We start from the raw sequence: 12,674 nt of genomic DNA on the forward strand, positions 1-12,674 counted from the left end.
CCATGTTCATACCCCTGCTATGCAATGAAGTTTGCTGTGAGTGTTAACTCTCTGTGAGGTTGTTATTTCTTATTTCTTTGTCCGGCAAAGGTTTTCAGTGAGTCACAGACCAGTCACATAGGAGGATATTCCCTCACAAAGTGGTCCTTCGAGCCGGATTTGTGGTTTACCGACACTGTGATGGCAACCTCTGGAGAGTACACACAGAGCTTGCCTTTTTGCCCTTCTGCGGTCCAGAGCAGGAGACGAATCTCAGCCTTTATGCAGTATTACCCTTTAGATTATGTTTATTTTGTACTGAGGACACCTCCCCACACGGATTATGCCCCCTGTTATTGTCCAACAGATGGAGGACGGGCAGCTGTCGACAGCGAGGAGGGCCAGGAGCATTCAATTAAATATCTTCGTATTAAATATCTTCGTATTATATACCCTGCTGTCCTATCTTCCCAGGTTTCCAGGGCTTCCTCTCACAGGCTGGTGAGTTTGAACAAGGACATGCACCTGCAAGTGTAGCTGCGGCCACAGAATAATGAGTAATGGCAAGGACTGTATATATAAATAGTAGTCTATTGCACAGCAACTCACAAGAGCAAGGACTGTATTTAAATATATAGGACATAGGAAGTAGTAAACAGTGACTAATCATTGCAGACAATATCAGTAGTAACATAATAATAACAGGAATGAGAACTACATAGAATACTGCCATTCTATAACATATTGCAATGATAAGAACACCGACTTTATTTACGCATCCCATGCACACATGTCCACCCACTTTCTCAGACAGGAAAAACACTGTTCGGGCCAGGCTAATACTTACAGCTTGAGAGAGCATGCAATGGACCTGACTGGCCAGGGCTGGGCTAGCTAGGAGCGTCTGACCAATCACAGGATGCATGCTCAGTGCATCGGCAGAGTGTGGGGTGCATGGGGACAGTCTGATTGGCTGAATTAGTCCTAACGTGCCCTGGCAGGGGGATTCTGTAACACCTGCTATCATTGTTTTTTTTTTTTAATTGCAGCCGACTTTAAAGGCGAGTCAAGACTGACTGATCTAAAAATCACCTTGCATCTTAAATAACTACTCAATTTAATTTGTTGATCAATCAGTCACAATTTACCCATGATTACAGCAAATTTGAGATCAGAATTTTCACATCAACGGTGTTAAATTGAAAATGATTTTTCACCCACAAACATAGTATTAAACTAACACTAAACAAACAACCCTAAAGTGTTGGTCCCTAACACCATGGGTGTTGCAAATTCCGACTTAAATGAACACTTTATTAGAGTTGATGTGGTTACACTTTTTTACGAATAATGTAGTGTGAAGGTATTTTTGGGGGGGTGGGCGTAACATCGTAGGTTGTAAAGCTGTATTTGCATATTTCCCAGCATTCCTTTCAAGTGAATGTGAGAGAAACCCACCCATGACTGTGTTTGTCACTGGCAGACACATGGTTGTTGAGTTGATGAACATTTAGTTGTACACCAATTGATTGCCTAAGTGAATGTGTTTGAAGAAATAGTTAACCAATTATGACCATATTACACTGTTCTACATAGTTAAAATACTTTGCTTATGCCAACTGAGGAAAATGGCTTTAAAGTTTTTTTTGTTAGCCAGACAATTCTTTCATCTTATTATGAAATTATTTTTTGTGCATATCAACTATAACCATTGATATGACCCTTAAAATGTAGATACTGCACTCTTCCTTTGTATGGCCTTAAAAAACTACATGGTCAATGCAAAGTGCAGTATCTACAATCTCAATGTGTTTATCCAACTTGTTGTTTTTCCAACTACATTCCAACTTTATTTCATTGTTTAATGTGGTTATGTTTTCATGTTTTGAATATTGTGTCGTAGTAACCCTGAAGCATCTTTTCACATTTGGTTGGACAGCAAATAAACTTTAAAGCGATTTTCTCAGTTCCCCTGTTTGCGTAGCTCTTTGCCTTTGTATGACAGAGCAGGTAACTGCAGCCAAAACAAGGTGGAACAAATCCAAGGTGCAATCATTTCAGTTACTGCCGTTTGCCTTGGTTTTTACTTGGATGTTGCAGTTAGTGCAAATTTCACACACCATTTTCTCTGAAATTTAATATAACTGAATGAGGACACTTTGTCACAAGATAAAACAAATACTAGAAAGTCTGATTTCAGTCAAAACGAAATGTTCACCGAAACCGTAGTTTTTGCTTTTGTAGGGCAGCATAAATGTCATAGGGCCTTTAGTTATGGCCTAGGTTTGAAAATCTGGGATCCTGGGCAAAATAACACCTGCAAGTCACAATAAACTGGTTTGAAAAGTGATCAGTTATTCCTTTCAGAATCCAGCCAGAGAGAGGATAAACAACCATTTGAATATTTTATCACCAACCACATGCTTCCAGAACAACTGCTATGGTGGCGGAGTATACAAATAAGACCACCTAAACCATGTAAACTGCAACAACCATCTCAGTTACGGGTGCAATATATCCAAACCCTTATAGATTGGATTAGTTTTGAAAAATGCAAGTTATTTATCTTTGTATAGTATAAGATGAATTCATCAATGTGCATGCAGAAACATTGATATTTACATGTTTTTTTCTAAAAGTCAACCTGCAACAAAGCACTCTGAGAAGAATGATAATACGGCCCTTGCCATGTCTTTCTCACTATGAACGAGTTTACAGAAATGAGCTCAACATAGTCGAGTAACAACAACACCATGCAGTGTTGATTCCACTGTGATTCAAATAACACTTCATTTATACACCACATGTGGTGGACATTTCAATCCAACTTGTGTTAACCCCACTAGAATCAACACTCAGAATCAACACTTTTTACCTTTAACACTGAGATTTTCACACTAGCAAATTTGCTGTTATACATAACGGTGTTGATCCTCTCAGAGGTAGGCCTTGTCTGCAAGATCCACGGCAACGGCCTACCTCACAAGGTAAGGTAGCGTTTCCCAAACGATGTCCTGGGGACCTCAAAGGATCATCATCATTTTGTTTTTTGCCCTCATTATTAAGCTTTGATGATTTGACTCAGCTGTGTAGTGCTAGGATAAAAACCAAATGTACACCCCTTGGAAACACTGGGGCCTAGAGACTATGGTCATGAACACAGTAAAAAAAAAGTATTCTAATTGTGCAGTATTTTTATGGTCAGTAACATTAACTGCACCTACAGTGGAAAGTATTCAGACCCCTTGATTTTTTCCCACATTTTGTTACGTTAAAGCCTTACTCTAAAATTAATAAAATAATTTTAGAGTAAGGGTTTTTCTTTATTTGGACTTTTTTCTACATTGTAGAATAATATTGAAGACATCAAAACTATGAAATAACACATATGGAATCGTGTAGTAACCAAAAAAGTGTTGAACAAATCAAAATATATTTTATCTTGGGATTCTTCAAAGTAGCCAACATTTGCCTTTGATGACCAAGTTGTAGCGTCATACCCAAGAAGACTCGAGGCTGTAATCGCTGCCAAAGGTGCTGCAACAAAGTACGGAGTAAAGGGTCTGAATACTTATGCAAATGTAATATTTAAGTTGAGATGTTTTTGATATATTAGCAAAAATTCTAAAAACCTGTGTTTGCTTTGTAATTGTGGGGTATTGGTTGTAGATTGATGAGGAAAAACAACAATTTAATCAAGTTTAGAACAAGGCTGTAACATAACAAAATGTGGAAAAGTCAAGGGGTCTGAATACTTTCCGAATGTACTGTATGTGAAAATATTTCACTCACTTCTCTATACAGTGTATATAGAGCCCAGGGATGGAAAAAAGTACACAATTGTCATATTTGAGTAAAAGTAAAGATACCTTAATAGAAAATGACTCAAGTAAAAGTGAAAGTCACCCAGTAAAATATTTATTGAGTAAAAGTATTTGGTTTTAAATATACTTAAGAATCAAAAGTACATGTAATTGCTAAAATATACTTAAGTATCAAAAGTAAAAGTACAAATACTTTCAAATTCCTTATATTAAGCAAACTAGATGGGGACATATATATATATTTTAATAACGGAAAGCCTTGGGGCACACACCAAAACTCATCATTTACAAACAAAGCATGTGTGTTTCGTGAGTCCTCCAGATAAGAGGCAGTAGGGATGACCAGGGATGTTGTCTTGTGTTTGAATTGGACCCTTTTCATGTCTTGCTAAGAATTATAAATGTAATGAGTACTTTTGGGTGTCAAGGAAAATGTATGGAGCAAAACGTAAATACTTTTCTTTAGGAATGTAGTGAAGTAAAACTAAAAGTTGTCAAAAATATAAATAGTAAAGTACAGTACAGCTACCCCTCAAAACTACTTTAAAGTATTTATCTTAAGTACTTTACACCACTGATGGAGTCTTACAGTCTATGGAGCCTATTGTCATACAGTCTATTACCACTTAGTCTTCTACTAGTGGATGTATATAGCTTCATTCATCACTGAATATTTTATGATGCATTTGATTGCATTTACCTTTCGGGTGGGGTGACTTGTCAGTTGTTTATCAACCCACATGAGTTTAACCCTATACACATTTGGTAAGCAGTTTCAGCAGTTTCTTTACAATACAGAATAAGATGAATAAGACAAGGCACAATAGGCTAATATTTTCTTAGCGCTCATCAGAAGAAATACAAGAAGATGATGGAAGGCGTTCACAGCGCTGTTGCTGAGTGTGTAATTGTGTCAAATGACCAGCGTGTGGCGCCTAAGTTCCGTCATCAAGGTTTTGGTCTCATCTCTCAGTTGCTCTCACGAGAGAGGTGCAATTCAGTAGCTGACACTGCTAATACTGTACTTTTAGGTTTGACCCATACCAGAATTTATAATTATTTTGGTAAATAAATCCTTAAAAGGTTCAAGGAAAATATCCCGCTCTTCAAATGTTAAGTAGTAGGTTATATTAAAAAATATCCTACATATTTGGCATAATTGTGTACTCAGTTCAACAGGTTATGAAAATAGTTCCAATGATTGAAAATGGTGTTTTAAACTCTGGAAAAGGGACCAGGTGAGAACACAGATTAGCACCGTTAGTTTGTTGACGCCCTCGACTAGCCCCTTCCACCTCCCCCTTTGTATACTCTACACACACACACACTCATGCACACGCACCGGCGTGAAATCCAACTACTCAACTCGAAAGCTAGCGGTAGAATCAACCCAAGCCACCTTTTCATACACAAAGCAATTATTGGGGGACATAAAAGGCATGGGGTGCCGGAGCCTGCAGCGTACCTGCGCAGTTTTCAAAGTGGACCGAGCTTGAAGCCATTCCTTGTATTTAAAGGTATCCGGATATCCAGTGACCCAGTGTAGACCGTTATACGGACATTTCCTTGCCGTTTCTCGAGTGATATTTTGTTTTTGGCACAATGGGGTGCTGCAGCGGCCGATGCACGCTCATCTTTCTCTGTTCGATTCAGCTGGTGAGTGGCGGCCCGTTCCCTCTGTAGCCTAATACGATAAGTGTCATTTGCACTGTTTCTTCTGTTTGTTAAGAAATTGGAAATCGGTTTTGGGTGAAACACACATTTCTTTGAAATCATTTTTGTCATTTTTCTTGGAACACTGGCGAATTTTACTACCGGTGCTTTCGTGTGTGAATGTATCAGTCTAGTTATAATGCTAATTTATAGAGGACACATGTAACTATTTGCGTCAAGTGTTATGTGCCCAAACTAACCTACACCTGTAGCACGCTGTTTTGTTCGTTCACCCTGTCCGTTACACGAGGATAGGCTACTCTGCGATTTATGAGGGACATATGGCAAGACGGAAGAGCGGTGTGAGCATTCCACACTGCACGCCTTGAACCACAAGCTGCGGTGTGAGCATTCCGCACTGCACGCCTTGAACCACAAGCTACAGTATGTGGTTCTCCTAGTCCTATAGTGGGCAGCCACCAGGTTCAATTACATGACACTTTTACAAAGACATGTTCACACACCTCTGCTTATTTTACTGTAGCCTACAGGTGTGTACTGCGATCCAATGTTTGTGCGGTGACCATTGACACAGTGGCCTATTGGTGTTTTGTGCAACACCAGCACCATTGTGTCTTCTCAGCTAAAGCCATTCATGTGTGGCAGATCAGAGTACATCCATCAAACCACTTTCACACAGTGAGTTAGTGTGTGTGATCCTACCACAGTGAAAATAAATAAACATTATAGTTTTGTAGGCAAGCTTCCATCTGTCCCAGAAGCACCATGGGAACCTGTGATCCACAATGCAAAAGGGCATCAGCAAGTTGAAAGCTGCTGGAAAGAGGTTGTTACCTGGTTGTGATCAGTGGAGTGTGAGACGTGACATTTTACACAGAGTAGCTGTGAACTTGTTGTTAGTGCCCCCTCCCCCTTCTGAATGTTGTCATCTCGCTGTCTCTCTCTCGCTGTCTCTCTCTCGCTGTCTCTCTCTCGCTGTCTCTCTCTCGCTGTCTCTCTCTCGCTGTCTCTCTCTCGCTGTCTCTCTCTCTCTGTCTCTCTCAATTCAAATCAATTCAAAGGGCGTTATTGAAATAGATTATAAACAAAAGTTAAATAAACAATCAGAAATTAACAGTAAACATTACACTCACAAAAGTTTCAAAAGAATAGATACATTTCAAATGTTATATTATGGCTATGTATAGTGTTATAACAATGTGCAAATCACTAGTTGCCCTTTTCTTGTGGCAACAGGTCACACATCTTGCTGCTGTGATGGCACAGTGTGGTATTTCACCCAATAGATATGTGATTTTATCAAAATTGGTTTTGTTTTCTAATTCTTTGTGAGTCTGTGTAATCTGAGGGTCATATGTGTCTCTAATATTGTTCATACATTTGGCAGGAGGTTAGGAAGTGCAGCTCAGTTTCCACCTCATTTTGTGGGCAGTGAGCACATTGCCTGTCTTCTCTTGAAAGCCAGGTCTGCCTTACGGTGGCCTTTCTCAATGGCAAGGCTAACAGTGTATTTTTTCCATATATAGACACATATGTGTTTTAGTCAAATCAACTACAGTGGGGCAAAAAAGTATTTAGTCAGCCACCAATTGTGCAAGTTCTCCCACTTAAAAAGATGAGGCCTGTAATTTTCATCATAGGTACACTTCAACTATGACAGACAAAATGAGAAAAAAAAATCTAGGAGAATCACATTATAGGATTGTTAATGAATTTATTTGCAAATTATGGTGGAAAATAAGTATTTGGTCAATAACAAAAGTTTATCTCAATAATGACAGAGGTCAAATGTTTTCTGTTAGTCTTCACAAGGTTTTCACAAACTGTTGCTGGTATTTTGGCCCATTCCTCCATGCAGATCTCCCCTAGAGCAGTGATGTTTGGGGCTGTTGCTGGGCAACACGGACTTTCAACTCCCTCCAAAGATTTTCTATGGGGTTGAGATCTGGAGACTGGCTAGGCCACTCCAGGACCTTGAAATGTTTCTTACAAAGCCACTCCTTCGTTGCCCGGGCGGTGTGTTTGGGATCATTGTCATGCTGAAAGACCCAGCCACGTTTCATCTTCAATGCCCTTGTTGATGGAAGGAGGTTTTCACTCAAAATCTCACGATACATGGCCCCATTCATTCTTTCCTTTACACGGATCAGTCGTCCTGGTCCCTTTGCAGAAAAACAGCTCAAAAGCATGATGTTTCCACCCCCATGCTTCACAGTAGGTATGGTGTTCTTTGGATGCAACTCAGCATTCTTTGTCCTCCAAACACGAAGAGTTGAGTTTTTACCAAAAAGTTCTGTTTTGGTTTCAACTGACCATATGACATTCTCCCAATCTTCTTCTGGATCATCCAAATGCTCTTTAGCAAACTTCAGACGGGCCTGGACATGTACTGGCTTAAGCAGGGGACACGTCTGGCACTGCAGGATTTGAGTCCTTGGCGGCGTAGTGTGTTACTGATGGTAGGCTTTGTTACTTTGGTCCCAGCTCTCTGCAGGTCAATCACTAGGTCCCCCCGTGTGGTTTCTGGGATTTTTGCTCACCGTTCTTGTGATCATTTTGACCCCACGAGGTGAGATCTTGCGTGGAGCCCCAGATCAAGGGAGATTATCAGTGGTCTTGTATGTCTTCCATTTCCTAATAATTGCTCGCACAGTTGATTTCTTCAAACCAAGCTGCTTACCTATTGCAGATTCAGTCTTCCCAGCCTGGTGCAGGTCTACAATTTTGTTTCTGGTGTCCTTTGACAGCTCTTTGGTCTTGGCCATAGTGGAGTTTGGAGTGTGACTGTTTGAGGTTGTGGACAGGTGTCTTTTATACTGATAACAAGTTCAAACAGGTGCCATTAATACAGGTAACGAGTGGAGGACAGAGGAGCCTCTTAAAGAAGAAGTTACAGGTCTGTGAGAGCCAGAAATCTTGCTTGTGACCAAATACGTTTTTTCCACCATAATTTGCAAATAAATCAATTAAAAATCCTACAATGTGATTTTCTGTTTTTTTTCTTCTTCTCATTTGTCAAATCAAATCAAATTTGATCTAAGGTTCTATTTTGGGCTTGTTACCACACGTAGCACAAAAAAAAACGGAGAAGCATGCTGGGTTGTACACAACATGAAGATAACATATTTTCTGAAATGACATATTCTCATCTACACTACACTCCCTCTCTCGATAATCCAAAGTGCATACATTAAGCCAGCTAACATCCCACAGATATGTGTTGGACTTCATCCATGCTACTTGTTAGCTCATACTAGTAATTGTATTCTCATGTAGTGAGCTCAAATGTAAGTTTAACAGAACAACACAAAGAGGCTTTCCTCCACAAGCAGTGTATTGTTTGAGTAAGGTGCGTTGTGGTTCTATGCCTCATGGGAGAACTGTTTCTTCCCATTGGGTTTTGTACTAGACTGTGTTTGTTTTGGACCTGGTTAAAAGTTACACGCTACATTTCTGCTCTCCTGCGTTTGACTCAAATCAAATCAAAATCAAATCAAATGTATCTGTCACATACACATGGTTAGCAGATGTTAATGCGAGAGTAGCGAAATGCTTGTGCTTCTAGTTCCGAAAATGCAGTAATAACCAACGAGTAATCTAACAATTCCAAAACGACTACCTTATACACACAAGTGTAAAGGGATAAAGAATATGTACATGAAGATATATGAATGAGTTATGGTACAGAGCGGCATAGGCAAGATGCAGTAGATGGTATCGAGTACAGTATATACATATGAGATGAGTATGTAAACAAAGTGGCATAGTTAAAGTGGCTAGTGATACATGTATTACATAAAGATGCAGTAGATGATATACAGTACAGTATATACGTATACATATGAGATGAATAATGTAGGGTATGTAAACATTATATTAAGTAGCATTGTTTAAAGTGGCTAGTGATATATTTTACATCAATTCCCATCAATTCCCATTATTAAAGTGGCTGGAGTTGAGTCAGTGTGTTGGCAGCAGCCACTCAATGTTAGTGGTGGCTGTTTAACAGTCTGATGGCCTTGAGATAGAAACTGTTGTTCAGTCTCTCGGTCCCAGCTTTGATGCACCTGTACTGACCTCACCTTCTGGATGATAGCGGGGTGAACAGGCAGTGGCTCGGGTGGTTGTTGTCCTTGATGATCTTTATGGCCTTCCTGTGACATCGGGTGGTGTAGGTGTCCTGGAGAGCCTTATGGTTGTGGGTGGAGCAGTTGCCATACCAGGCGGTGATACAGCCCGACAGGATGCTCTCGATTGTGCATCTGTAGAAGTTTGAGTGCTTTTGGTGACAAGCCAAATTTCTTCAGCCTCCTGAGGATGAAGAGGCACTGCTGCACCTTCTTCACAATGCTGTCTGTGTGGGTGGATCAATTCAGTTTGTCTGTGACGTGTACGCCGAGGAACTTAAAACTTACTATCCTCTCCACTAATGTTCCATCGATGTGGATAGGGGGGTGTTCCCTCTGCTGTTTCCTGAAGTCCACAATCATCTCCTTAGTTTTGTTGAAGTTGAGTGTGAGGTTATTTTCCTGACACCACACTCCAGGGGCCATCACCTCCTCCCTGTAGTCCGTTTCGTCGTTGTTGGTAATCAAGCCTACCACTGTTGTGTCATCCGCAAACTTGATGATTGAGTTGGAGGCGTTGGAGGCGTGGCCACAAGTTGGAGGCATGGCCACGCAGTTGTGGGTGAACAGGGAGTACAGGAGAGGGTTCAGAACGCACCCTTGTGGGGCCCCAGTGTTGAGGATCAGCGGGGTGGAGATGTTGTTACCTACCCTCACCACCTGGGAGCAGCCCTTCTGGAAGTCCAGTACCCAGTTGCACAGGGAGTGGTCGAGACCCAGGGTCTCGAGCTTGACGACGAGTTTGGAGGGTACTATGGTGTTAAATGTTGAGCTGTAGTCGATGAACAGCATTCTGACATAGGTATTCCTCTTGTCCAGATGGGTTAGGGCAGTGTGCAGTGTGGTTGAGATTGCATCGTCTGTGGACCTATTTGGGCGGTAAGCAAATTGGAGTGGGTCTAGGGTGTCAGGTAGGGTGGAGGTGATATGGTCCTTGACTAGTCTCTCAAAGCACTTCATGATGACGGAAGTGAGTGCTACGGGGCGGTAGTCGTTTAGCTCAGTTACCTTAGCTTTCTTGGGAACAAGAACAATGGTGGCCCTCTAGAAGCATCTGGGAACTGCAGACTGGGATATGGATTGATTGAATATGTCCGTAAACACACCAGTAAACACACCAGCCGTCATAGTTGAAGTGTACCTATGATGAAAATTACAGGCCTCTCTCATCTTTTTAAGTGGGAGAACTTGCACAATTGGTGGCTGACTAAATACTTTTTTGACCCACTGTATATGCACTGAGCTTGTCTGATTTTTCAAAGCGAACTATTTGTGGAAATAATTAAGATACACAAATGACTCAATGCATACATGTGTCATGTAATTGATTTGATTGTGCTGCATCAACCACCACAGAACAACAGTGTGTCACACGCTGTCCGTGTTGCTGAAGCTGCAACATAATTACAGCCATTTCTGATTGACAAGTTATGTTACCAATATCTCTAATTTGTTTAGGTTAAACATTCCCTATTCCTTCAACCCTTGCTCTCTTTTTATGTGATACATGTAAGCATCACGTGCACGTGAACAATAGGGCCTGACCTATATTTAGCATATCATAATCACATCAATATATTGGTTATATCAAACTCTGAACAACGTAACGTGTGACATAAAAATGTATGCAGAAGACATGACAATAAACTCAAAATGGGGGAATGTTTGCTGTTTGCTCAGGAGGTAAGGGGGAAGTCAGATGTGTCGAATAAATGTGACTAGTTGTGGAAAATACTGGAGATCAAGAAAAATATGGTATGGAGCAAGCACTGTGTGCATATTATGCGTGCCAAACACGCATAATATGCCAATATGACATCATACAATATAAATATAATATTCCATTTGGAAGAATGTAAACAACACTAGATAAATTATAAGTAACAGAGAGTCTGTTGTAACATTTAGGGATTTTTTTGTAAAGCCTTTATTAAAGCAAAGACTAAAATGCAATTCCCGAAATGGAACGGTTTAGGCCTGGTAAATTGTTTACGCTAATTATCAGTGATCGCTTTTTTATTTTAAAACGAACATGCTTGATTGCATCATGAATGACTCATATGCTGTGTGATGACATTAAACATATAAATAATTGATTGATACAGTATATACTCTAAGTTTTGAAATATAGACATAAGCTACAGTATTAAGACTAAACTGGATGCGCTCTACAGCTCAATGGTGGTTAAACAAGGCTGCTATAATAAGCCTACTAATGATATTACTTATTATAATAATGTCACGTTCGTCGTACGGAGGAGACCAAAGTGATTAGAATACATACTTTTTTATATTTAATAAAGAACACTTTACAATCTATACAAAAACAACAAACCGAACGTGAAGCTACAATAATACTAGTGCAGACACAGGCAACTAGACATAGACATAGACAATAACCCACAAAATACCCAAAGAGGATGGCTGCCTAAATATGGTTCCCAATCAGAGACAACGATACACACCTGCCTCTAATTGAGAACTAAGGCAACCATAGACATATATAAACACCTAGATAGTAAACAACCCCAAAAACCTACAAAACCCCTGGACAGTACAAAAAACACATACATCACCCATGTCACACCCAGACCTAACCAAAACAATAAAGAAAACAAAGAATTCTCAGGTCAGGGCGTGACAAATAATGATGATCATAATACAGTGCCTTGCGAAAGTATTCGGCCCCCTTGAACTTTGTGACCTTTTACCACATTTCAGGCTTCAAACATAAAGATATAAAACTGTATTTTTTTGTGAAGAATCAACAACAAGTGGGACACAATCATGAAGTGGAACGACATTTATTGGATATTTCAAACTTTTTTAACAAATTAAAAACTGAAAAATTGGGCGTGCAAAATTATTCAGCCCCTTTACTTTCAGTGCAGCAAACTCTCTCCAGAAGTTCAGTGAGGATCTCTGAATGATCCAATGTTGACCTAAATGACTAATGATGATAAATACAATCCACCTGTGTGTAATCAAGTCTCCGTATAAATGGACCTGCACTGTGATAGTCTCAGAGGTCCGTTAAAAGAGCAGAGAGCATCATGAAGAACAAGGACCA

The 12,674-nt window shown here is 40.1% G+C and overlaps 1 protein-coding gene across 3 annotated transcripts in view; it reads left to right on the plus strand.

The window, feature by feature from the left end:
• The first annotated feature begins 5,140 nt into the window (after positions 1 to 5,140).
• Positions 5,141 to 12,674, plus strand: part of LOC109871462 (sodium/potassium transporting ATPase interacting 3) — a 207,502-nt gene continuing 199,968 nt past the window's right edge. For all 3 annotated transcript variants that reach the window (XM_031806926.1, XM_031806928.1, XM_031806927.1), the window contains exon 1: positions 5,141 to 5,459. In XM_031806926.1, coding sequence (XP_031662786.1) covers positions 5,406 to 5,459 — 54 coding nt within the window. In that variant the 5' untranslated portion in view covers positions 5,141 to 5,405. The remainder of the gene's footprint in view (positions 5,460 to 12,674) is intronic.

This window comes from Oncorhynchus kisutch, linkage group LG27, assembly GCF_002021735.2.
Source record: "Oncorhynchus kisutch isolate 150728-3 linkage group LG27, Okis_V2, whole genome shotgun sequence".
Lineage (NCBI taxonomy): Eukaryota > Metazoa > Chordata > Actinopteri > Salmoniformes > Salmonidae > Oncorhynchus > Oncorhynchus kisutch.